The 26,443-nt window shown below is 63.9% G+C and overlaps 2 protein-coding genes across 3 annotated transcripts; one reads left to right on the top strand and one right to left on the bottom strand.

Moving 5' to 3' along the window:
* Positions 1-328: 328 nt before the first annotated feature.
* Positions 329-13,404, top strand: TMEM132A (transmembrane protein 132A). 2 transcript variants are annotated; one of them, XM_080642567.1, is made up of 11 exons: positions 329-630; positions 3,360-3,574; positions 3,794-4,012; positions 4,650-4,975; positions 6,414-6,563; positions 8,492-8,687; positions 8,772-8,915; positions 10,091-10,293; positions 10,990-11,266; positions 11,587-11,778; positions 12,152-13,404. In XM_080642567.1, exons 1-11 carry the CDS (start codon positions 543-545, stop codon positions 13,190-13,192), a joined length of 3,051 nt encoding a protein of 1,016 aa, XP_080498693.1. In that variant the 5' UTR covers positions 329-542; the 3' UTR covers positions 13,193-13,404. The 2 variants fall into 2 exon arrangements, with proteins under 2 accessions (XP_080498693.1, XP_080498692.1); XM_080642566.1 differs by having other exon boundaries at positions 8,489-8,687.
* On the bottom strand, positions 13,319-26,232 carry SLC15A3 (solute carrier family 15 member 3; the record flags this gene model as incomplete). Its single annotated transcript, XM_080642568.1, has 8 exons — positions 13,319-13,609; positions 14,116-14,271; positions 15,526-15,684; positions 17,000-17,168; positions 18,904-19,014; positions 20,088-20,235; positions 22,232-22,521; positions 25,678-26,232. 8 exons carry the CDS (start codon positions 26,230-26,232, stop codon positions 13,455-13,457), a joined length of 1,743 nt encoding a protein of 580 aa, XP_080498694.1. The 3' UTR covers positions 13,319-13,454.
* Positions 26,233-26,443: the final 211 nt, after the last annotated feature.

Raw genomic sequence — 26,443 nt, 5'->3', positions numbered from 1 at the left:
ACACCCGATGCTGCAGGGTCCCCCCTTGTCCTTGAATTCAGGTTCGGATTCCAGGGTTACACGCCTTTACAGGTGAGCTGCGTGATGGTGGTGGTGGGGGGAGGCAGAGGGGTGGCCTCTTCCTTAGTGGGGAGCTTCTGAGACCGAGCGCACGGACGCGTCCTGCCCCTCTTGGCAACGGCGGGTCAGGCTCCCGCGGTGCAGTCTCCAGGGAAGTGGCCTTCGTCCCCACTTGGCGCTGGGGGGCGCCCCGGGGTGGGGACGCGTAGGGCACTAGGACCCGGCGGGGCGGAGGGACAGCCCGCGTGCCGCGTGCCCTGCGCTCCCGCCCACATCCTGCTCGGGCTCCGCTCCGCTCCCGCTCCATTGTCTGGGAGCTGCCGCCGCGGCTGTGCGGCGGGCGCTGGCGGCCGGGACTCGGCCGCGGGATCGGGATCGGGATCGGGATCGGGCCGGCGCCTGGCGGGCGCGGAGATGCCGGGCGGCCCGCGACCTGAACCGCCCGCCTAGTCCCGCCTTCCGTGGGGAGGGCGCGCGCCCGGATGGAGGGGCGCGCGGCAGCGGCCCCCCGGGGACCCTGCGCCCCCGGACTCTGCCTCCTGGTGGTCCTCGCCCTGGATGTCGTGAGAGGTCAGCGGAAGGGGTGGGGCGGGCGGGGGGCGGCTGGGCCCGGGGCCAAGCCCGAGCTCAAGGGATGCCCGAGGGCCGGGAATCTCGGGTGCTCGGACTGAGCCCACGGCGTGCCCGGAGTGCTGAAGAGACCTCACCCGGGAGGACCCTCCCCATGGCTGCCTTCACCCCGCACCACCCGGCAACCCCTTCCCGACCCAGGACAGCCGGTCAGGGCCCGCACCTCCACAGCCTCCCCTCCAGCCAGGGCTCTGACCCGGGCGCCAGCTCCCTTCTCTGCCCTCAGAGCTGCACCCCGGTGGCCGCTAGCCTCGTCCTCCCACCATCAACCCACCCCGGGGCCGGAAGCTGCCCCTTCGCAGGGACCTTGGAGGGACTGGTAGATATGCAGCCGCTCTCCCTGCCCCAGGGAGTTCTTTGACCTTGGAGTCCCAAGAGATTGCCCCATCCGTGCCTTCCTGGGCGCTTAGGGAATCCCCATCCCTGGAGAGGGCCAGCGGCTCCCCGTGGCTTGGGCTGCGGCTGTAGGTGGATGATGCTACAGAAGAGTGGGGCACAGTGAGGCATTCTCCACCCCCCCCCCCCCAAAAAAAAAAGCTGAGATCTGGATGCGGGAAGTCCGTGGGAGTCAGGCCTCCCAGCATCTTGTCATTATCCCGGCAATGGAGCAGGAGGAGGGAGGCAGGCCAGTGGCTGCCCCTGGGAGCCATAGTCACTCACCTGTTACACTTGGGGCCGGGGGGCGGGAGGGTAAGTGTCTCAGACACATGCTCAATGATGGGGAGCATCACGAAGGAGGTTGAAACCATCAAGACCCCAGCCCAGCAGTGGGGCTGGGAGGGAGCGGCTCTGGGGCTGCTTTCAGCCACCTGCCCCCCTCCCCGGGGACCCGCAGGAGCCCAGAACCCTCTCACAGAGAGGAGAGCCTGTCACGTCCATTAGCAGCGGCAGCCACCCCTGCTCCACACGCCAGTTTACACAGCCCTCCCCTGTCTCCTGTGTCACCGGCGCCAGTTCTACAGGTGCGGGAGCAGAGGCTTCCAGAGTTAAAGGACTGGCCCAACCTTCCCTGAGGCCGAGTCCTAGGACATCCGCTCCAGGGAGAGCTGCCCAGCATGTGATCCGGGATCAGGCAGACAGGCCCCGGGTGATAAACAGGAAGATAACCAATTCAGAGAAGGCAGCCAGAGCTGCACATAGCGGAGGGGATGGGCGAGAGTGCAAGCAATCAAGGAGGGCTTCCTGAAGGAGGCGACATTCTCTGTTGGCCCGGAAGCGGGAGGGAGAGACCCAGAGTCTAGGGGGTGAACACTGCTGCAAGCAGCATAGGGTGGAGAGAGAGGCAGAGCGTGGAGGCAGGGTGGTCCAGTGGTTGATGCCTGGGCGCTGACTCCCAGCTCCACCACGCACCAACTGTGGGGCCCCAGCAGGTACTTAACCTCTCAGCCTCTTTGTCTCAGCCGTAAAATGGGATTAGCCCGGCCGGCGTGGCTCAGTGGTTGAGCGTCGACCTATGAACCAGGAGGTCACAATTCATTCCCAGTCAGAGCACATGCCCGGGTTGTGGGCTCGATCCCCAGTGGGGGGTGTGCAGGAGGGAGCCGATCCATGATTCTTTCTCGTCGATGTTTCTATCCCTCCCTCTCCCTTCCTCTCTGAAATCAATAGAAAGAATTTGAAAAAGAAATAAACATAAAATGAGATTAATAGTCATAGAACCTAGTTCTCAGTTGTTACAAAAACTGAAAGTTAGTCCATGCATGTAACGTGTTTTATTTTATTTTATTTTTGTTTTTTTTATGAAGTATTTTTTTAAAAATATATTTTATTGATATTTTACAGAGAGGAAGGGAGAGGGATAGAGAGCTAGAAACATTGATGAGAGAGAAACATCGATCAGCTGCCTCCTGCACACCTCCCACCAGGGATGTGCCCGCAACCAATGTACATGCCCTTGACCGGAATCGAACTCGGGACCCTTGAGTCCGCAGGCCGATGCTCTATCCACTGAGCAACACCGGTCAGGGCCATGTAACGTGTTTTAAATGGTGGCCTGCACATAGCTAGTGTTCTAAAGTGTGGATTATTATTGTTAGGCCTGACCGATAGTCAGTGGGGTGCACCCCGAGTATGGTCTGGGTGGGCCTTTGTCCTGGTTATTCAATACCAGACTCTCTTCCCAGCTCCTGTTCCCACCTCCCCCCCCTCCCCCTCGCACTCGGTACCTGGTTGGGATCAGGATAGAAGGGAGCACATATGGGAAACTGGTGCAGAGTTGCCATGGTGATGATGGAGGAGGAGGGGGGACGTCCAGCCACGTCTGGCCAGGGCCTGGGGGCAGAGAAAGGGTCTCTACTTCTGCACACTCACCTGTTACCTGCTGGGCCCTGCCTAGAGAGAGCTGCCCCACAGTGCCTTGGTGCCAGGGGCAGTTACATAAGGGCTAGGAGGGGGGCGGAGGAGGGGGGGCCCCCGAGAAAGCTCTGCTGGCGGGAGAAAGGCAGGAAAAGGAATGGCGTGGGGCTGGCATCCGGTCCTGGGCTCCGATTCACATCCCGGCCGCCACCTGCTACCTCTGACCCTCTTCGGGCCTCAGTTTCCTCGTCTGCGCGGTAATGGGCCCTCCTCGCCACAGGCTGGGCCTGTGTAACGCCTCCTTCCTCCTGCCCGCGGCGCGGTGCCCCCAGCTCTGCAGCTCGCCATCTCTGTCTGCCCCTCTCGCTCCTCAGTGGGCTGTGACCAGGGCCCCCCGGACCCCGTGTACCTGCCGGCAGCCCTGGAGCTCCTGGACGCCCCGGAGCACTTCCGCGTGCAGCAGGTGGGCCGCTACCCGCCTGCCAACGGCTCTCTGGGCTCCCGGTCCGAGACCTTTCTGCTCCTGCAGCCCTGGCCCCGGGCCCAGCCGCTTCTCCGGGCCTCCTACCCGCCCTTTGCCACTCAGCAGGTAAGGGGGGGCCCCCCGGGGCTCCCAGGCTAACGGGACTCAGGGCCGCGGTCTGCTGTGTGTGGCTCGGGCCTGCCCCAGCCCGGTTTCCAGAGGGGGAAGCCGAGGCCCATAAAGGCTCTCTCCTGCCAGGCTGGAACTGGAAGCCTGGCCTCCCATCTTCCCACCGTACTCCCCCTCCCCCCGCTGCCGTGTTGAGCGCCCCCATTCTCCCTGCAGGTTGTCCCTCCTCGGGTCGCCGAGCCCCACCAAAGGCCAGTCCCGTGGGACGTGCGGGCCGTGTCGGTGGAAGTGGCAGCGACGCCAGCGGAACCCCACGCCCGAGTGCTCTTCCACCTCAAAGGGCAGGACTGGCCGCCGGGGCCTGGCAGCCTGCCTTGTGCCCGACTCCACGCCACGCACCCCGCAGGCACAGCTCACCGCGCCTGCCGCTTCCAGGTGAGCGGTGGGCCCCGCCCAGGCTGGCCCTGCTGCTGTGCCTGCGGGGGTGGGGGGTCCTGGAGTAGGAGAAAGAGGGCTCGGCACTCCTGGGAAGTGTGGGGTCCCGGACCCCCTGACTCCAATCTTCTCTGCTGGCTTTCCGGGGACCCCGCGAAGGTTACTTAGGGTCCCTTACGGCGTCCAGTCCAGTGTATGTGATTTTGGGCAAGTAACTTAACCTCTCTGGGACTCAGCTTCCTCACCTGTAGAAGGGGGCAGTAATAGCCCCCAGCTCATATGGGGGCGGGATAGACACCGAGTGAGTGGGTGCCTTGCCTGGCGCAGAGCCGCCCTCCAGCAGGGGCGGGCCTTATCGGCAGTGTGGGGTTCAGCACCGCGACCCCGCTGTTTAGGAGTCTATGCGGGAAACCGCGGGAGAGAGGCGTTAGTGGACTTTGGGATCTGAGAAACCGGAGCTGCAGTCGGGGCGGCCAGGGCCCGGATAGGGGGAGGCATTCGGGTCGGCTCCCCTGGACGCCTTCCGAGACCCCGCCCGGCCCTGTCCCTGGTTGGCCGCGTCACCTGGGAGTCGTCGCTGGCCCTACGTGTGACCCTGGGTTCCTGACACGCCACCATGGCCGTCGTGTGTTTGCAGCCGTCCCTGGGCGCCTGCGTGGTGGAGCTGGAGTTCCCCGCCCACTGGTTCTCCCCGGGTTCCACGCGGGCCGAGCTGGCCTACACGCTGGAGCCCGCCGCCGAGGGTCCCGGGGGCTGCGGCCCCGGCGGGGAGGACCCGGGGGAGCAGGCCCTGCCCGTGGGCAGTGTGGAGCTGCGCCCGGCGGACCCCCCCCAGTACCAGGAGGTGCCCTTGGATGAGGCAGTGACTCTGCGGGTGCCCGATGTGCCCGTGCGGCCCGGCCAGCTCTTCAGTGCCAGCCTCCTGCTTCGCCGCAACTTCACAGCCAGTGTCCTGACCCTGCGGTGAGTGCCAGGCCCCGGGGCAGGGGCTCCTCTTGGGGTCCTCACTGGGATCTTTGACTGTAAAACGGGGGTCCACCCACCCTCCAGGCCAAGCACCGTGATGGCCCGGGCACAGGCCAGACCCCGCAGTGGGCACAGCCCTGACCTTGAAGTCAGAAGTAGGACGCCCTCCTCTCCTGGGTCCTTGGTCTAGTGGGGCGGACTCACAGGGCAGCTGGGAGGCTCTAGAGCAGGGGTGGGCAAACTTTGTGACTCGAGGGCCACCATGGGTTCTTAAACTGGACCGGAGGGCCGGAACAAAAGCATGGATGGAGTGTTTGTGTGAACTAATATAAATTCAAAGTAAAGGAGCGGAGGGGAGAGCAAGAGAACCCTCCGCTCTTTCGGCTCCGCGGGCCGGATAGAACAGCCGAACGGGCCGGATCCGGCCCGCGGGCCGTAGTTTGCCCACGGCTGCCCTAGAGAGTAAACAGGAAAGGGCTTGAAACTGGCAAGTGCAGTGCCTGGGGGTGGTGAACGCTCTGACGCCTCGGGAGGGGTATTGGCCCCAACCTCGCTCGTTTGCATGTTCTCCCGCTTGCCGCCCTTACCACGGGTCCCTCCCCTTTGCACCGAGCCCACACGTCTCCACAGAAAGGACCTCCCCTAACGCGGCCCCCACCCCACCTCAGTGACAAGGGACTGGTCTCTTCCATATTTGGATTTGTGTGTGCCCTTCCCTCTGTGTCTCCAAGGTGCCTGTCCCGTCCCCATCCCTCACGTCCTCCTGTGCTCATTAGATCTTTCCTGGACTTAAACTATTCCCAGCCCCGTATCTCCACTCTGGAGAGGGGAGCCAGGCCCGGGGCCCCCCAGCGCTAGGGAAGGGGGCCGGATGGGCGGGAGCTGGAGGGCATGCTCTGCTGAAGCACCAAGTGCGGCGGGGGCCGGGGGGCCGGGGTGAGGTGGTGAGGAAGGGACCTTCATCCTGCCAGCGGGAGAGCTTTCTGAAGGACGTGGCATCTGAGCTGCTGGAGGTTTGGAGGATAAGCAGGTGAAGGAAGGAGGGGTAGGCGGGCGGAAGGCCCGGAATGAGCCGAGGCGTAGAGGCACGGATGGCGTTGTGTATGTGGGAAAGAACTCTGGGTGTAGCGAGAGCAGAGTGATGGGGAGCTGTCACGGCTGGAGATTACACGGGACCAGACCCTGGGAGGCCTTGAATGCCAGGCTTGGGCGTGACCTGTGGCCAGTGGGGAGTCGTACGTGGTCCGGGGGTGGGGAGAGCTACGTGGCTGACCTGCGCCGAGGCTGCGTCCTTCTGGATTGGAGACGGCGAGGAGGATAGTCAGACCTGAACTCGGGGACGCCCGACGGGAGGCTTAGCCCCGCGTCTTCCCGCTGGACCCCGCCCACAGCTTAGCACCCACCTTGACAAATGGCACCTGCTTGTCCTCCCCAGCATCAAGGTGAAGAAGGGGCTGCATGTGACGGCTGCCCGCCCAGCCCAGCCCACCCTCTGGGCTTCCAAGCTTGACCGCCTCAAGGGCTCCAAGCACCACACCACCCTCATCACCTGCCACCGTGCTGGGCCCACAGGACCCGACGCCAGGTGGGTGGTTGGCTCCCCGGTGCAGGCAGAGGGGGAGGGGTGCTGCGGGCTGATTACGGGCTCCAGGGCACAGGCTGCGCTCTGCATCGTCTCCCCATGTGAGCAGGCGAAGGAACAGACTCCTTCAAGGAAGCAGTGTACGCAGATAGAGCATCCATCCATCCATCCATTCATTCACTCACTTATTCATTCACTCATCCATCCATCCATCCATTCATTCACTCACTTATTCATTCACTCATCCATCCATCCATTCATTCATCCATCCATCCATTCATTCACTCACTTACTCACTCACTTACTCATTCATCTGTCCGTCCGTCCGTCCGTCCGTCCATCCATCCATCCATTCACTCATCCATCCATCCATCCATCCATCCATCCATCCATCCATCCATCCACTAATCCATCCATCCATCCATCCATCCATCCACTCATCCATCCATCCATCCATCCATCCATTCATTCACTCACTTATTCACTCATCCATCCATCCATCCATCCATCCATCCACTCATCCATCCATCCATCCATCCATCCACTCATCCATCCATCCATCCATCCATCCATCCATCCATTCACTCATCCATCCATCCATCCATCCATCCATCCATCCATCCATCCATCCATCCATCCATTCATTCACTCACTTATTCATTCACTCATTCATTTATCCATCCATCCATCCATCCATCCATCCATCCATCCATCCACTCATCCATCCATCCATCCATCCATTCACTCACTCATCCATCCATCCATCCATCCATTCATTCATTCATCCATCCATCCATTCACTCATCCATCCATTCATTCACTCATCCATTCAGCTACTCTGTATCCACCCCCAGCCACATGCCAGGTGCAGTGAGTGTGAGTCTCATTCCAGGTGATGCCCAGCCCCCCAGTGACGGCCCTCACAGCCATCACCCCACCTCCCCCAGCACCAGATGGGTCCCTTTGGGGGGCTATTGCTATTCCCAAAGCCCAGCTGCACTTCTTTTTTTTTTTTTTTTAATATATTTTATTGATTTTTTACAGAGAGGAAGGGAGAGGGAGAGAGAGCTAGAAACATCGATGAGAGAGAAACATCCATCAGGTGCCTCCTGCACACCCCCTACTGGGTATGTGCCCGCAACCACAGTACATGCCCTTGACCGGAATCGAACCCGGGACCCTTGAGTCCGCAGGCCGACGCTCTATCCACTGAGCCACACCGGTTAGGGCCCAGCTGCACTTCTTAACATTTACACTCTTCTTCCTCATGCCCTGAGCCTGGGTCAAGGCCATGGGCTTTGAAGCTCCTGGTTTTGACACTTACTTGGGCAAACCAGTTCATCTCCCTGCCACCCCCTGCCCCCAACACACACACACCAGAGCCTCAGTTTCCCCACGTGTGAAATGGGGCTAATACTGCATCCCTTAGGGTTTGTGACGATGAGATGAGATGCTGTACAGCCAACATCCAGGCTGGTTCCTGGCACCCAGCAGGCACTTGGTCCAAGCAAGCTGTGAGGGCTATTCAGGGGGGTCGTGTGCCAGTTGTGGGCCTTGGAAGTGTACCTTCCTTCTTGATAGAAATTGAGTCAGGTGCTTTATGCCACCCTGATGGCTGTGGAAGGCAGAGGGTCGAGTGGAGGAGGCCCAGGAAGGCAGGAGAGGCAGCGAGCATGGGGGTGGGGGAGGGTGAAGGAGCCTCGTGGATCCTGCAGGGGCCAAGACTGGAGGGGAGCTTGGGCGCTGGGGCCAGGAAGCTTGGGTTTAATGCCAGCCCTGCCGCTCTTCCCCGTGTGACCTTGGGCGAGTTATGTGACCTCTGAGCCTCGGTTTCCTCATCTGTAAAATGGGGATGATCACAGACCCTCCCTCAGGAATCCAGAGCGCCTGGCTGCTAGCAAGCACTCGGTCTCTCTCTCCTCTGCCAGCAGCCCCCGCGAGCTGTCCGAGTTCCTGTGGGTGGACTTCCTGGTGGACAATGGCACTAGCGGGGGCCTGGCAGTCACTCGCCCCGTCACGTGGCAGCTGGAGTACCCAGGCCAGGCTCCTGAGGCAGAGAAGGACAAAATGGTGTGGGAGGTCCTGGTATCGGAGCGGGACATACGAGCCCTCGTCCCACTGGCCAAGGTAAGGGGTGTCCCCTCTGCCCAGCCAGGTGGGGGGGCCGCGTGAGGCGAAGAGCTGGGGGCTGAGCTCCTCCTGCACCCCCAGGCCGAGGAGCTGGTGAATACAGCACCACTGACTGGAGTGCCGCGGCGGGTCCCCGTGCGCCTTGTCACCGTGGACAGCGGGGGGGCTCTGGTGGAGGTGACAGAGCACATTGGCTGCGAGTCGGCCAATGCCCAGGTCCTGCAGGTGAGTGGCACATGCCAGTCCCACGTGAGCCCACGGTTGTGTGCAGGGATGCACACACAGCTTTCCTCCTTCCCCATTCAGGTCCCCACGAGACAGCTTCGTGACCCCGGGAACCTCTTGGGGGTGCCACAGCTTCACCTTCCTTTGTTCCCACCCCCTCTCCCCAGAGTCCAGTGGGAGCTCAGTGACCCCCGCCCCCCGCTCAGGCCCTGTCCCGTTCATCCCTGCGCTGGCGAGTGAACTGCCGTGGGGGAGAGGAGGGCATGTACTTGGGGACCAGGAAGTTTCTGTTTGAAACCCTTGGTGGTCAGCTAGCTGTGTGGTTGTGGACAAATCTCTTAACCTCTCTGAGCCTCAGCTTCCTAAGCTTTATATTTTATTGATTTTTTACAGAGAGGAAGGGAGAGGGATAGAGAGTTAGAAACATCGATGAGAGAGAAACATCGATCAGCTGCCTCCTGCACACTCCCCACTGGGTATGTGCCCGCAACCAAGGTACATGCCCTTGACCGGACTCGAATCTGGGACCCCTCAGTCCACAGGCCGACGCTCTATCCACTGAGCCACACTGGTTAGGGCAGCTTTCTAAGCTTTAAAATGGGAATGCACTTCAGAGATGTTGCAAGATTGGAAAACAGCCTACCTCAGTACCCAGCAGAACGCAGGGGCAAAAGCCAGCAGGGACCGTTGTTACAATTATATAACGATGAACAGAATGGTGATTATTGTTGGAGCCTCGTCATGACCCATAAGATGAAACGGGGGCTGGGCAACGCTCCCCGTCTTGACGCTCTAAGAGGGGACGCTCAGAGCCTGCATTTCCTACACCCTGGCCTCCCGAGGGGAGAAAGGTGCCAGCAGTGGCCCTTGGCCCGTGTGTAAGTGGGTCCTCCCGACCTGTAGCAGGTTGGCAGGTGGCTCCGGCAGCAAAGTCAGAGGCCAGCACTACGAAGGCAAATTTTGGGGTTCAAACCCTCCTCTGTCAGGAGAAAGATTCTGTCTGCAGATAGCCATGTCCCCAACTGAGCCCCACACGCGCTTGGGGTGTGGCCCCTCCCGGGAGGCGGACCCTGGCCGCATGGTGAAGTCTTGCTCTAAGGACATGCATTTCCGTGGGCGGGGGCAGGGTGCGCTCTGGTACTCCCTGGCTTGGCCCACGCCCTGCCCTCCCACAGGTGTCCGAGGCCTGTGACGCCGTGTTTGTGACTGGCAAGGAGAGCCGGGGCGCTCGAGGGGTGCGGGTGGACTTCTGGTGGCGCCGGCTGCGGGCCTCGCTGCGGCTGACCGTGTGGGCCCCGCTGCTGCCCCTGCGCATCGAGCTGACGGACACCACCCTGGAGCAGGTCCGCGGCTGGAGGGTCCCCAGCCCGGCTGAAGGGTGAGTGGAGGCCTGGAGAAGCTGGCTGGCCTTGGCGAAATTGTTCGGGGACTGAGAGAGGGCCCGGGGACACAGCCACGGGCTCCAGCTGGGGTCTGAGACTGCCCAGTTGCTTGTGGCTCCTTCCACCATCCCGGCCCTTCATTGCCCAGCCTCTGCCCATCATTGCCGACCTCCACGCGCTCCTCCTCCCCCACCTTCCCGCACCTGGATGGTACAGACCCTTCTCCTATGTCATCTGATCCATCATGTTTGTGGGCGCTCTGCCCCTGCACCCCCCTCCCCTAGAATGCAAACCCTTGAAGGCAGCTCACTGCTGTGTCGTCAGCGCCAAAGATGGCGCCTAGATCAGTCAAGATTGAGGCTGTCCCACCAGAGCCCAAGGGTGCGTGGCCTCAGGAACCTGAGCCCCGGGACCCTGCAGAGAGTAACCCTGTCTCCCCCATGGGAGGGGGCTCTCCTCCAGCCACCGCCAGGTCCCAATTAGGAGCAGGAGGGAAGGGGGGCGGGGAGAGCAGCTTGATGGATAGGTACAGGCACCAATCAGGAATGGGGCCGGCACTCGGCGCCTGCAGGTGGAGGGCCTGGCCCAACAGGGTGTGCCTGTGGGCGGGGTTTTAAGAACGGGGCGGGGCCTCGCGACTGGGGGCGGGGCCTGCGCTAACGCCCCGCCCCCGGGCCACCCCTTCCCTGCAGGGCGCCGGAGCCCGAGGCAGCGGCCGGGGAGGAGGCGGAGCGGCGGGCGCGGAGCTGCCGCCTGCAGTACCAGCGCGCGGGCGTGCGCTTCCTCGTCCCCTTCGCGGCCCACCCGCTGGACGGCGGCCGCCGCCTCACGCACCTGCTCGGCCCCGACTGGCTGCTGGACGTGTCCCACCTCGTGGCGCCTCACGCCCGCGTGCAGGACCCCCGCGTGGCGTCGCTGGAGGGGGGCCGAGTCCTGGTGGGCCTGGAGCCCGGGGTCACCTCCATCGAGGTGAGCAGCTCCTTCCGGGAAGGCGCAGGGGCCCCCAGTATGTTCATGGGTGGGTGTGAAGGGTCGGAGCGGCTGCGGGGGGGCCTGAGCCCAGTGAGATCGGGGCTGGGTGGGAATGGATGGCGGGGGGAGAGGCTGGATTGGGTGTGGGGGGACCAGGTCTGGAGGGAGGAGGGACAGACCTACCAGATCTGTCCCCCACGTATAGGATTGGGGTGCAGGTATGTGTAGGGTCTGGTGTTAGAGCAGGGAGGGTGGGGCAGCCTTGGTGGGGCTGTCTGTGTAAGAGGACCCCACCGCCGGCCCCTTGTCGCCCTCAGGTGCGGTCCCCCCTGTCGGACTCCATCTTGGGGGAGCAGGCGCTGGCCGTGACAGATGACAAGGTCTCCGTGCTGGAGCTGCGGGTGCAGCCGGTCATGGGCCTGTCCCTGGCCCTGAGCCGGGGCACCGCCCACCCCGGGGAGGTCACAGCCACGTGCTGGGCGCAGTCAGCCCTTCCCGCCCCAAAGCAGGTGACCGCTGGGGATCAGGGGGCTACGGTCAGTCCCCCAGGTGGGGGTCGATGACGGGAGTGGGAGGGTTTTCGGAGTAAGGACTGGCTGCCCTGGAAGGCAGTGAGCTCTCCGTGGCTAGAGGTGACCAAGCAGTGGCCGGAGTGTGTCAGTGGGAGGTTGATGGTGGCTCTAGCTGAGGACCCTCCTGGTGGCTCGGACCCGGGGGCTGAGTGGCCGACAGGGGATTGACGCCCGTCCCCTCTCTGCCTGTGTTTGTCCCTCTGCCTGTCTGTTTCCTCTCTGGTCCCTCCCCTCCGTGTGGCCTGTCTCTGTGGGAGTGTCGTGTGCATGCGTGCCTGCCCTCGCGTGTCTGCCTGTCTGTGCCCCGCAGGAGGTGGCCCTGTCCCTGTGGCTGTCCTTCTCCGACCACACCCTGGCCCCCGCCGAGCTCTACCACCACCAGGACCTGGGACTCTCCGTCTCGGCCGAGGAGCCCAGCGCCGTCCTGCCAGCCGAGGGGCGGGGTGCCCGGCTCGGGGTGGTGGTGAGTGGGGCGGGCCCCGAGGCGCTGCCTCTGCACGTGTCTCTGCACCCACCGGAGCCCTGCCGCCGGGGCCGCCACCGCGTGCCGCTGGCCTCGGGCACCACGTGGCTCGGGCTGCCCCCGGATCCCACCCCGGCCCCGGCCCTGCCGTCTAGCCCTGCCGGGAACTCCCCGGCCACGGAGGCCAGTGTGGGTGGCGAAGGGCGGGCGGCAGGCAGTGTGGGGGGCAGCGGGGTTGTGAGGGGCAAGTTTGAGCGGACCGAAGAGGCCGGGCAGGAGGAGGAGGAGGAGGCAAAGGCGGGGGAGGGGGAGGGGGAGGGGGAGGAGGAGGAGATGGTCCCCGCCCCTCGGCGGGTCACCAACCTGGAGCTGGGCATGTACGCCCTGCTGGGCATCTTCTGCCTGGCCATCCTCATCTTCCTGGTCAACGGGGTGGTCTTTGTGCTGCGCTACCAGCGCAAGGAGCCCCCCGACAGCGCCCCGGACCCCGCCTCCCCGCAGCCCCACAACTGGGTGTGGCTGGGCACCGACCAGGAGGACCTGAGCCGCCAGCTAGACCGGCAGCCCCCTGGCCCCCTCGAGGGGGAGAGGGGCTGCCCCTGCGAGAGTGGGGGCGGGGAGACCCTAACCCTGGCCCCCGCACCTACCGCGGGCACCCCCGGCACCCTGGCCCGGAAAGAAGCTGGGGGGCGCCGGAAGCGTGTAGAGTTCGTGACGTTCGCGCCAGCGCCCCCAGCCCAGCCGCCCGAGCCGCCCGTGGGGGCCCCTGCCGTGCAGTCCATCCTGGTGGCGGGCGAGGAGGACATCCGCTGGGTGTGCGAGGACATGGGGCTGAGAGACCCCGAGGAGCTCCGCAGCTACATGGAGAGGATCCGGGGCAGCTCCTGACCCCCCGGCCGGCCTGGCCGGCGGGTGGCCTCCCGCTCGTCCTCTGGTGCTCACTGACCCGTCCCCGCCTGGTCCCGCCCTCACCAGGCCCCGCCCGGGCCCCTGCTCGGCTCCTGGTCACGGGTCGCGGTCACGAGGAAGGGCTCAGCCCCTTATTTATGGGAATCGTGTCACCCTGATGTTGGGTACAGAATAAAGGGAGAGGGAACCCCGCAGGCCTGCGCTGTCTGTCCGGGGGAAGCAGCGGGGTGGGGAGGGCGCGTCAGCCCCTGTCCCTGCTGGCGCAGCTCGGGGAGGCGGGGCCACGCGCTGCCCTCTCGTAGCGACCAGAGATCCTCATGAACAGCAGGGCCGCGGCCACCTGAATGCCGGCCAGCAGGAAGAAGTACCGGTCCATGCGGCAGTTGTTGATGTTCCCTGGGGAGGGGAGAGGCTGGCATTGGGGCGGGCAGGGTTCCCTGGGGAGGGGAGAGGCTGGCATTGGGGCGGGCAGGGTTCCCTGGGGAGGGGAGAGGCTGGCATTGGGGCGGGCAGGGTTCCCTGGGGAGGGGAGAGGCTGGCATTGGGGCGGGCAGGGCCCCCTGCGCTGGCAGCGGCAGCAGCGTGGCCAGGAGGCGGATGGGAAGGCCCTGTTCTTTCTGGGGCTGAGAACAGCTCAGGGAAAGCGGCCCCCCCACCGAACGGCCGAGTTCCAGCAGCAGGAAGGCACCGGGAGGCCCCCCGAGTTCCATGCTTCCCCTTGACAGTTGGGGAAACTGAGGCCCAAGGAGGGCAGGCCGTGCTGGGGTGATTGGCCCACTTCAGCGAGAGCCCCGTTCTCTGAGCCCAGCCTGCTGCGGGTCAGAGCGCTTGGCCGGCCACCTCCTTCCCAAGCCTTCCCCGCCCGAGCCCCCCAACACCCCGCTCCCAGGGAGGCCGCTCACCCTGGTCCTGGGGGCAGTGCAGCCAGCCCCTTGGCAGGGACAGCAGAGCCACCAGGCTGGAGCCCAACAGCGAGCCCACCCCCGACAGGGAGAAGAAGATGCCCATGATGGCGCCCTGCATGGAGCGCGGGGCCTCTGAGTATGCGAACTCCAGGCCTGCAGAGAGGAGAGAGGGGTGAGCGAGGTGGCCAGGCCCTGCCCACCGGACCCCCACCCCAAAGCCAGCCACACTCTGGTTTTCCCTAGATGCCTGGCTGCTCCGTGGCCATGACAACGCCCGTGCCTGGCACCTCTGCCCCGTCATCCACCCCGTGACCTCCCCATGGACACCCCCACATGGCCTCAGGAGTTCTGGGTCCCCTCCGCCCCCACCTCTCTGCCGTCTTCAGCCTCTGTTCCCTGTGCTCTCTGCTCACCTTCAATGTCATCACCAAGTCAGTTTGATTCGGCCTCAGAACCTCTTCTCAGTGTCTGCCCCGCTCTGGGTCCCCTCTGCCCCCCTCTGGGTCCCCTCTGCCCCCCCTGCCCTGGGCCAAACCCCAGCCGCTCACTTCCGGCCCAGCCTCTGCAAATGCCTCTGAAACGCCCCCTCCATCCTCCTCAGCCAGATGTCGGAAAGCTCTCTAGTGGGGTCCTTCCCTGCCCAGGTCCCTCGGGTGGGGCTGTTACCCTGCGGGACTGGGGGGCTCAACATCCAGGCTCCACCCACAGGACCTGCGCCTGCAGCCTCCCCGCTCCCTGCAAGACTCAGCGCCTCGCTGTGCTGCTCCCCAGCCTGTCACCGCTGAGTCCCGTCTCCCCACCTTGTCCCGGCTCCCCAGCACCCCCAGGTCACTTCCACAGCACCCCCCTGGGCTTACTGTTCAGGAGACTGTTCCCCCCACCCCCAGGCCACGGTGAGTCCCACCTGCCTCCCCCTGCGCCTGCAGCTGAGTGGGCCCCGTTCCGGGGCTCATTGGGGGGCCTGGCCCAGCCCTGAGCTCTCAGCTCACAGCCCAGCCGGGGGATGCAGACATAACTGCATTATTACAGCCCTGTGCTGGGGCAGGTGACGAGGAGGGGAGGGCCCCGTGCCTCGGGCGGGGCACTGGAGAGGGGCCTCGTGGGGGAGATGGCGGGAGATGCCACTGCGGCTCTGAATTGAAGGGGAAACACGAGTTCGCTTTCAATCCGAGGGAACAGCAGCCGGGGACGAGGCAGCAGGGGGACGTGCGGAAAGTCCGCACGGGACGTGTCTTGGTCACCTCAAATCCCCGTGAACCCCCACTGGGTGCACGCAGCCCCTCAGCAGTCCCGCCGCCTCCACACAGAGGGGCTCCAGAGGCTGTGCCGTGAGGCCTCTGACCGTGAGGCACCACCAGGCCGAGCCCGTCACCGGCGCGAGCGAGTGCAGGGGAGGGGCCGGGGTACCTGGGATGCTGGCGAACATCTCACTGATCCCGATGAGCAGGTACTGAGGGGTCTGCCACCAGATGGACAGGGGCGCCGCATAGTACACGCTGTCCCCGATCTGCTGGGACACCGTCTGGTTGTGATGGACGTATTCTAAACGCTTCATCTCCAGGAGTCCTGGGTGGGAGAGAAGGGGACTACAGCCAGGCCCACTCCAGGCAGCTCGGCCCCTGGCAGAGCTTGGCACACAGTGGGCCTTCACTAAGTAGCCAGGGACTGACTGGGCAGCAGGCAGGGAAAACAAGACTGGCCTAGGGGGTGTGTGTGTGTGTGTGTCAAGATTTGGGTTCCAACTCTTCCCTTTTTTGCCTTGGCCGCTAGGAAGCTCAGAGCTAGGCTTGGCACTCACTAAGAGGAACAGCTCTTGTTAATTGAGAGCCCGTTGTGTGCGAGGAGCTTATAAGGGAAGAAAGAGAGATTTGGGGTAAGCAGCCAGCCCAGAGGCACACCGCTGATAAGACACGGGGCCTGGATTGGAGCCTCGGGGTGCGGTTTCAAGGCTGGCCCACTTTCCGGGGTATCGCGTGTCTCCTCTCCTCAGCATCCCCGTCGGCTTTCAGGTGTCTCTCCTTCCCCTTCACGGCTTGGGAGGCAGCACGTGGAGTTGGTCCCGTCCTGTCCCCGCCACCGACGAGTGTGTAACTGGGCCAATCCCCGAACCTGGCTGAGACCCAGTTCCCTGACGCGGCGGGCGGGGCTAAAGTACCCGTGTGAACGCGAAGACGAAATGGGACGCAGTGCACTCAGCACACCGCTCGCAAGGAACCTATTGTGTTCTGAATCGCTCCGGCTCCTGCGGGTGATCCAGGCAGAGTGCTGGGCGCTCTCGGACTGCATCTCCGTTAACCTGCACAGCACTCCTGTGCGGCTGCACCCCGTGGGCAGAGCCTGGCCCCGCGCCGGCTCGGCATGGATGGATGACTCTGTTTTAAAGACGGGGCTCAGAGGCTCTGAGAAACTTGGGGATCGTTAGGTGACTAACTGCAAACGGCGGAGGTTTGTGCGCCAGCACGGAAGGCTGCCTTACCTGAGCGCCTTTTGAATAAGTGGCTTCAAATTCTTTTGAAATGGAAGAAGGAAGAGAATGGATAAATACTTTAAAAAATATGTTCCCCGGTGCTACTAAGGCTGCGTGTCTTTGGAAAACCCAACGTGTGTTCAGCGCCCGTGCAGTGTGCACAGCTGTGTGAGAAAGGAAAGAAGAATCCGGCCTCGGGGAGCTGACGTCCCCCTGGGAAGACCTGCTTCCTCAGGTGTCGAACGGGGTGGGGTGGGGGAGCTGGGCTCCCGGGGAAAGCCTCCTTCTGCGCCCACCATCTGCGAGGGGACCTCTGGCCAGGCCCAGCTTCAGCATCAGCCACAGTGCGCTGGCCGCGCCCCGCCCCAGCCCAGGCCAGCCGCCCTCCCCTCCCCTGCACACGGGCCCACACACCTGCCACAAGGACGGAGGCAAAACTGAAGCACATGCCCAGCGCCATCTTCTGCAGAGCCGAGGGGAGCAGCTGGCACCGCAGCAGCCAGGGGTCCAGCAGGCGGTCCTTCACGGGCACCAGGATCAGCAGCACCACCACGTTGGCCAGGAGGAGCCAGGCCTCCGGGATCTGGGCACGAGGGAGCCGACAGAGGCAGCTGGCAGGCCGAAGGAGCTCTGGGCTGGTGCCCAAGACGGGGACCCCAGACTGACCCATTTCCAGCCCCCCTGCCCCCCACTCTGGGAGGCACACTCCTCAGCTGTGTAACTAGGGGTGGGGTTGGATCATGGTGGCAAACAGGTGCCCTAACTTCTACCCATTGGTAGCGGCTGCCTGCAACATTCACCAGCTTGGCATAAAGAATGTCAGGGTTGATTAGTGATGTCTGCCACCTGCATCATTCACCAGCTCGGCATAAAGAATGTCAGGATTTATTAGTGATGTCTGCCACCTGCAACATTCACCAGCTCGGCATAAAGAATGTCAGGGTTGATTAGTGATGTCTGCCACCTGCAACAGTCACCAGCTCGGCATAAAGAATGTCAGGGTTGATTAGTGATGTCTGCCACCTGCAACAGTCACCAGCTCAGCATAAAGAATGTCAGGGTTGATTAGTGATGTCTGCCACCTGCAACAGTCACCAGCTCAGCATAAAGAATGTCAGGGTTGATTAGTGATGTCTGCCACCTGCAACATTCACCAGCTCAGCATAAAGAATGTCAGGGTTGATTAGTGATGTCTGCCACCTGCAACAGTCACCAGCTCAGCATAAAGAATGTCAGGATTGATTAGTGATGTCTGCCACCTGCAACATTCACCAGCTCAGCATAAAGAATGTCAGGATTGCCGAAACCGGTTTGGCTCAGTGGATAGAGCGTCGGCCTGCGGACTGAAGGGTCCCGGGTTCGATTCCGGTCAAGGGCATGTACCTTGGTTGCGGGCACATCCTCAGTGGGAGGTGTGCAGGAGGCGGCTGATCGATGTTTCTCTCTCATCGATGTTTCTGGCTCTCTATCCCTCTCCCTTCCTCTCTGTGAAATATCAATAAAATATATTAAAAATATATATATATAAAAAAAAAAAAGAATGTCAGGATTGACTAGTGATGTCTGCCACCTGCAACATTCACCAGCTCGGCATAAAGAATGTCAGGGTTGATTAGTGATGTCTGCCACCTGCATCATTCACCAGCTCAGCATAAAGAATGTCAGGGTTGATTAGTGATGTCTGCCACCTGCAACAGTCACCAGCTCAGCATAAAGAATGTCAGGGTTGATTAGTGATGTCTGCCACCTGCAACAGTCACCAGCTCAGCATAAAGAATGTCAGGGCTGACTAGTGATGTCTGCCACCTGCAACATTCACCAGCTCAGCATAAAGAATGTCAGGGTTGATTCGTGATGTCTGCCACCTGCAACATTCACCAGCTCAGCATAAAGAATGTCAGGGTTGACTAGTGATGTCTGGCACAGGCAGCCAATGGGGTAGGGTGGCTGATATGCCATTCCCCTGCCAGCTCTGAAGGCCTTTCATTTTGAGTCTGAGATGCCACGCGCTGGTTAGGAAAGTCCTGGTGAAAGGCAGGGTCCCGAGCGGGAGAGGAGGGGCTGAGGGGGGACAAACCGGGCAGCGAGCCGGCTCAGAGCAGCAGGGGGGAGTGCACTGGCCTGAACTCTTTGGAGCAGTTGGGCATCCTGGCAGGGTGGCCGGGCGGTGGCACAATCCGCCCACCTTCCAGGTGCCTTTCCCGTGCCCCGGGGCACCCTGCCGTGGGGCGAGGGGGGTGCAGAGGCCGCTTCTTTCCCTCCTCTTCTAGGGGGAACCCGGCCTGGCCTGACCCGGGCCGCGCACACCACGCCCTCACCTTGTAGCTGCTGGCCGGGGCTCCCCGCGCCACCGAGCTGTTGCTGGGGTAGTTTGGGAAAATGTTGGGGATGTGGAGGTGAAGACCTTGGAGGACATATGTGGATTGCATCTGCAAGAGAGACGGAGGTGGAGCGGGGCACAGCTGGCCGCCTCACGCCAGCCGGACGCTCGGGCTCCTGGCTCCCTGGCAGGCAAGGCAGCTGGCACAGGGCGCCGGGCAGGGTCCCACCCGCCTCGGGGGGCAGTGCCCTCCCGCCCGCCTTGTTCCTCAGAAGCAGGCGTGGCCCGTGTCATTGCTCCCGTGTGGGCGGCTCTATCGCAGAGCGGGCGCGGCGGGGGGTCGGCTGTCTCCAGGGAGGCACGGGGCAGGCGTGGCTGAGTGCCGCGGACATGGGAAGCAGTGACACGGCTGTCCCCCGGGGGGGCTCAGCGAGTCTCCAGGCTGACCCGCTGGAGTGGCTCTGCACCTGGAGACAGCGCAGACACTGCCCCTTTAGATGCTATAAAATGGAGGGGCCCTGGTGCGCCCCTCAGGAGGGCCTGAGCCGGGGGCGGGCGCTGGCTGCGGGCAGCAGCTATTTATCCACCGGTGTGGAAGGATGTCAATATCCTGACCAGCGGCACGACTGAGAATCAGCCATGGACACACACACACTTGCTCACACGCACACACACACGTGCTCACACACGTCCTCACGCACACACCTGCTCACCTTCGCCGTGGGGCGAGGCGGGAGGCAGAGGCCAGTGTCCTCTGAGCAGCTGATTCCGCGAGACACTCGCCCCGCAGCCCCTCTGAGTGGTCTGGGGTGGGACTTGGGGGTCTGTCTTTTTGAAAAGCTCTGGGGGGACACCGAGGCCCAGCCGGGAGGGGAACCACGGCTAAAGCACTCGGTGCACCGAGCTTGCCCCTCGCTCGCCGTGGGGTCTGGGCCTCGGGCGCCAAGTCCGGGAAAGCTGACGGCGAGCCCCAGCCTCTGTCCACGCTCCGAGGCGCGAGGCCCAGAGACGCGTCCGGAGCGCCCCGTGTCCCCCCCGGGGGAGGGGGCTGACTAGGACCCACGCCGGCTGCTCACTGCAACCCCTCCCCAGTCGGTTCCGCTGCCCTCGGCTTCTCCGGTGCCAGAGGCAACCGGCCAGGGGCCTGGGCAGCCGGTGCCCCGAGCGGAGGGCGGTGCTCACCTGGAAGTACACCATCCAGTAGGGCACCAGGGTCACCATGACGGGCAGGAGCCTCACCAGCCCCCGGAAGTTGGCGATGTCCTGCTGGGGGGAGGCGCCGGGCTGGGGCGGCCGCTGGTCAGGCAGCAGCTGGGCACCTTCAGGGTCTCTGTGGGCAGCGGATAAGGTGGGGGTGTCATCCCTGCCCCATGGCCCCGGCTTCCCCTCCTAACTTAACCCTGCTCCCCCGTGACCACAGCCCCCCTCCGACGCCCCCCCGGCTCCGCTCCGCCGTTAGCGCCATCAGCAGCCCCCGCGTCCTCACTGCCACTGCCCTGGGGAAGGTGACCAGTCGCCATGGCCACCCTCTCCGTGTGTTTTTGTCCCCAGCGCTGCCACCACCCGATGGCCACTCCCCTCTCCTTTGCAGCGAAGGCGGCTGGTGAGGCCCCCCCCGCCCCCCCCAAGCTGGCCCCCGGGTCCTGAGAAGGTGGCGAGCGGGCGTGGGGGAGGTTTTGACTCAGTTTGCCACGGGAGCCTCGGACAGAGGCGTCTCAGATCTGAGGGGCCCAAACCCCCCACCCGCGCTCTCCAAGTCCCCCCCCCACCGTGACAGACAGTGCTCTCCCTGCGTGGCAAGGAGGTGGAGTGGGGGGAACATTCCCAAGACTCAGGACAGACCGGCCACGTGCAGCCTCGACGGTTCGCCCTTCGTCACGAGAGGTCTCTGGCCCCGTCTTGCCCAAGAGCCTGCCTCGCTGAGATCCTAACAGAGGCGGCCGCGTGGCGTGGCCATTTCCCGGTGACCAGCGTCAGCTTCCCCGCTCCTCGCGGGCGATGCCCCCCGGGCGGCCTGGGCCGCCCTTTCCCGCCCTCCTCCCGCCACCCAGACCCCTGGGCGCGAGCAGCTGCAGCCACAGGGCGAGGCCGCGTGGGGGAGCCTCCTCCCGAGTCCCCGCAGGACCGCACCCCTGGCGACATCACAGGAAGCAGAACTGCCTGGCTGAGGCCGGCACCCGCGGAGCTGGGAGGGAAGGGGCGGGGTTGCTTACCAGGGGTGGGCAAACTTTTTGACTCCAGGGCCACCATGGGTTCTTAAACTGGACCGGAGGGCCGGAACAAAAGCATGGGTGGAGTGTTTGTGTGAACTAATATAAGTTCAAAGTAAAGGAGCGGAGGGGAGAGCAAGAGAACTCTCCGCTCTTTTGGCTCCGCGGGCCGGATAGAACAGCCGAACGGGCCGGATCCGGCCCGCGGGCCGTAGTTTGCCCACGGCTGGCTTAGCCGCTAAGTTCCAGGCGGTCTGGCAGGCAGTGATGGGTCCTTCAATCAGACCCAACGGCGGTGCACGAGGTGGTGGGGGGGAGGGGCAGGCTGTGCACCGTTTCCTTCTAGACCTGCTGACCGGAGCTGGGGCCCCCAAGGCCTGGGACAGCTTTGCTCGCGTCCGTAGCGGCTAACGTAGGCAGGAGAGGCAGGAGGGGGCCGCGGGGCCAGCGCAAGGGCAAGACATGGGCGGAGCCTGTGTGGCCGATTTCTTAGACGGAACAGCAGGGATGGAATTACAGGCATCAGACCCAACAGCCTTCCCGGGACCTCATCCCGCCACCATCACCGCCTCTGTTGCCATTGCCGCCGCCACGCAGGGCGTCTCTTCACCGTGGCTGCTAACACCATCACCCCAGCTTCATCACCACCATCACCGTCAAGAGCCAGGCGTCCTCAAACTACGGCCCGCGGGCCACATGCGGCCCGCCGAGGACATGGATCCGGCCCGCCGGGTGCCGCTGCCTGTCCTGCTTAGCAGCCAACGCGTCCCGGGCCCGCAGTGCGCATAGGAGTTTGTTCATAGTTTTTTTTTTAAACTATAGTCCGGCCCTCCCACGGTCTGAGGGACTGTGAACTGGCCCCCTGTTTAAAAAGTCTGAGGACCCCTGGCAAGACCGTGATGCCCTCGCACTTTCTCCGGTCAGCCCACCGCCCATCCCCCCAGCACCGCCGCCCTGGCCTCCATCGCCGCCCTCAGTCCCAGAGGCAGCCCCGGCCCCTGGAGATCAGTCACCCTAAAGGGCTGCCGGAACGTGGTGCAACCGGGCCAGGACGCGCCAGGAGCCGGCGCTTCTCCAGGCTCGATCGATGGCCCCCTCCGCCAGAGCCCCCCTTACCTGGCAGAGTGTCGGCGCCACAGCCGGGGACAGCAGTTGTGGAGAGCAAGTTTGAGCATGGAGGACACTTGGCTGCCCGTGGGGGGCTTGGTGATGAAGACGGGGGTGGCAAAGAGGAAGACGAAGAAGGCCAGGGCCACGCAGCCCACGGGAATGCTGTAGCCCACCAGGAAGCTGATGTTCTGCTGGACGAAGGCCACCACCAGCAGCGACAGCACCGCACCCACGTTGATGCTCCAGTAAAACCAGTTGAAGAAGCGGCGGTTGGCATGGCGGCCACGTTCCATCACCTGCCAGGCAGGGGGGGTGAGAGAGTGAGGGCCCACGGGGGCCAGGGGCTCCCTGCCGTGGCGTGCTCTCTGGGCCCGCACCCCCTCTCCCTCGGACGCACTTCCTGAGTCTGTGGGTGGGCAGCCGGCACTTTCCTCATCCCCGGGGCAGCGGGTAGATGCTCAGTCCACATGTGGTGGCTGCGCGAACAAACCCTTTTGTTGGGAGTCCCCGGCTGGCGGTCATGTGGGCACAGCTGTTTCTCATGCCCACGGCACACGTGGCTTTCTTACTGTCGCCAAGCAGTGCACAGATGCCCCTCTGCCACCCGTTCCTCTCTGGGCCATTCATCCCTTTGTCTCTGACTGAGCACCCTACACTCGCACCAACTTTATTCTCAGAAGAAAAGCCAACGAAGACCTCAGGTCTGACGCCCACGTGCTTAAACGTGATGCACGCATGTTACCGCGGGAGCGGGCAGGGGTCTCACCGAGCGTTTCCCTAGCCGCTGGGAGTTGCAGAGTTTTCCACGGTGGCCCATCCCTCCATCCTGCCTCGCCCCCCTCTGATCTGTGCCCAGCCAGACGCCCCCGGCTGGCCTCCTCAGGGAGAGCAGACACAGCCCCCAGGGTGGGAGGGAGTCGAAATTCAGGCCCCCAGCCAGGGTGGAGGGCTGCAACTCTCCACCCAGGATTCGAATCCATCGCAACAGTCATGCCCCAGGCCCTTCCGGTCTGCGGGGGGAAGGGGGGTCCGCCCCACTGGCGCCCCCGCCCGCCCAGACCCTGGTCCCAGATGCTCGCTCAGCAGGTCTGGGCATGGCCTGGGCACCTGCATTTCTAAAAAGCAATGAGGACTGGAGGTCACCCCTCTCGATAAACGGTTCTGTTCGCTGTTAACCCCTCACCCGCTCAGGCCCCCCACCTCCGACGCCATCACTCTCCTGTCAAGCTCTGCTTTCTGCAGTCGCCCTGGGGGAAGGTGCGCATTTTCTTTCTTTTCCAAATGTGAACTGATAGGCCACCCACAGAGATGCACTGAAAACGGTACTCCCGCCCGAGCTGGTCTGGCCAGGGGATCGCGTGCTGGCCTGCGGACTGAAGGGTCCTGGGGTTGATTCCGGTCAAGGGCACGTGCCCGGGTTGCAGGCTCGATCTCCGGGGGTGCTGGAGGCAGCCTGTCGACGATTCTCTCTCATCATGGATGTATTTCTCTCTCTCTCCCTCCCTCTCCGTTCCTCTCTGAAATCAATAAAAATATATTAAAAAATAAAACGACATGTACTCCCTTGGAGATTCTGAGCGATGGAGGGGCGGCGTGCCCCTCGCGGGGAATCCGTGCTGAGGACTTTCAAGCAGAAAACCGAGTAAGTCCCGTACGAGCAGCCGTCTCCACGGCTTCACGAGGCCGGTGAACACGGCGATGGCAGCTCGAAGGGGAAGAGCAGGCGGCCGATCCGGGCTGTGGATGAACCGTCGGGAACGGTGGATGGCCCTTGGTGTGCTGAACACGCGGGCCCCAGGCAGCGCTGCCTGCCGGATGGCGCTGCGCCCTCCCACCGCCCACCCCGTCTGACTGCCCCCCTGGATTTGCAACAGCCTTCCCCGCTGCGCCCACTCCAGTCCCTCCCAGCCACGGACCGGGGCCACTGCAAAGAACGCAAGTGCGAGGGTGTCCATCCTGCCTCACGTCACGTCAGTCTTCCCGAACTGTCCTGGGGTTCAGGCCCAGACCCCTAAAGCAGCCTTCCAGGGTGGCCTGGTGCCCCCCAAAGTCCCTGCCCAGAACATGGGAGAGGGCACAGGGGCTGCTGTCCCTCCTGATGCCACTGAAGGCTCTGCCCAGTAGCCTGGCCTCTGGGGACAGTTCCACCCCCAGGAGGGAGGAAGAGGGAGGGGGGAGGGAGAGGGGTAAAGGGGGAAAGGAGGAGGGAGAAGGGGGAGGGGGAGGGGGAAGAGAGGGAGACAGAATGGCTGAGGCCCTCTGGAGGCTGATGAGGGCGCGCGCACAGGTTAGCCACACCTGGGGGTGTCGTGGGACGCCAATGAGAGAATTAAGGGAAGATGAGTTCCTGTCGGCAGATAGGGGGGGCTCCCGGCCGGAAGGAAGGCCGACAGCGGCTCAGAAATGACCAGGGCTGCTCTGGGGGCACCGAGTCCCCATCGTCAGAGGAGCACCCCCTTGGCCAGGACCCTGGGAACCGTTGGTGCTGGGTGGTGGGTGCCAGCTGGATGCCAGGGTCCCCTAAACAAGGCCCCTCTCATGATGGTGGACACGCCGCTGAAGGCCTGTGAGGAACAGGGACAAGGCGGAAAAGTGCCACCAGTGCAGTGACGGGATTACACGGCCCGTAACCATCCGGCCGGGTTGTCCCCTTGGCTGAGGCCGAGTCTCTCCGCCCGGCGGCAGTCAGACTCTGCTCGCCTCCTGCGTCTGCTTTTGCTCACGAACGCCGCGCCGCGCGTGGCTGTTTCACTCACGTTCCACGTGATTTAAAATGATTGCCTGATACCCCACTGAGCAGAGCGCTTAAAACACGGCCACGTGGAAGGCACCTCGCACCCAGTGAGCAAGTCGCTGCTGGATGTCTCCCACGCGCCCCGCTCTGTCCCACGGGGCCAGGGAAAGGCTCAGAGGCGGGGACACCTGCCCGAGTGGGCCTGGCGAGTGAGTGGCAGCGCTGGGATCGGACAAGCCGGCCTGGCTCCACCTCCGGCAGAGCTGGCGGGAGGGCCCTGACCCCCAGACCCTGTGATCCAGGAAGGTGGGGCTCACGTGAGGCCTGGGGTCCACCACCCTGCCCCGCTCCTCCGCCTGCTCTCTATGTGACCTTGTTCGGGGCGGTTAATGTCCTGAGACCTCACTGTCCGCATCTGTGAAATGGGCCCAACAATGCCACCTGCCTCCTGGCTAGTCAAGAGCTAGATGAGCTGAAACACTGAGAGAGGCACCGAGAGAAAGACGGACAGCTGCCGTTTAATGACTATGGTCGGGGTGCGGTTGTTAGAGTGAGCAACACCCCCCCCCCCCAGTTCTTTCAAACAAGGAAACTGGGCCCAGATTGGGGAAGTGGTTTGTTTGCTGGAGGTCACCCTGGGAGCCAGGCCTCCCGACCCCTGGGTCTCTGCCCTCCCACTGCCCCGGCCCCCCGAGGGGGCGGCCCTGCGGCCACTCACCTGGTCGGCCCCGAAGGAGGTGAGGTTGCTCCTGACGGAGCTGGCGGCCAGGGCGAGCAGCAGCAGGCCCATGTAGAGGGTGGGCGCGCAGTAGGGGGCGGGCGCGGGGCGCGGGCAGCCGGGCGCGGGGCAGGCGGGGGTGATGGGCGCCTGGGGCACCTCCCCGCAGAAGGAGCGGCGGCCGTCGGGCACGGCGGTGGCGAGCAGCAGGCCGCAGGCCGCCAGGTAGAGCAGCAGGCTGAGGGCGATGGCGCGGAAGCGGCCCAGGTACACGTCGGCCAGCCAGCCGCCCACGGGCGCCAGCAGGTAGGAGGCACCCAGGAAGACGAGCGCCCCGCGGGACGCCTGCTCGCCGGGCCACTGGAAGCTGGCGCTCAGGTAGAGCACGAGGTTGCCCGCCACCCCGAAGAAGGCGGCGCGCTCCAGCGCCTGCACCAGCAGCACCGCGCCCGCCGCCGCCCGCCGCCGCCCCCCAGGTCTCCGCGGCCCGCCCCCCAGCAGCGCCCGGCGCTCCCCGCGCCCGCGAGGCTCCCCCGGGGCGCCCGGCACGGGCATCCCGCTGCCCCCGCCCCGCCCCCGCGCCCCCGCTCCTTTCCTTCCCCCACTGGCCCCCTCCGTTCTCACCCCTTGCTGCCCACTCCCCCCACCTTGACCCCCTCCGCCTCCCCGCCCCTCTCCCTGTCCTCTCTCCCCGGCCTCCTCCGCTGCGCCCAGGTTTCCCCTCCGCTCTCCTCCCCCCTTCCCACCCCAACTCTTCCTTCTCGCT

This window comes from Plecotus auritus (assembly GCF_963455305.1).
Source record: "Plecotus auritus genome assembly, chromosome: 9".
Taxonomy (NCBI): Eukaryota; Metazoa; Chordata; class Mammalia; order Chiroptera; family Vespertilionidae; genus Plecotus; species Plecotus auritus.
The sequence above is the reverse complement of the archived record's forward strand: the minus strand, read 5'-3'. Positions and strand labels throughout refer to the sequence as shown.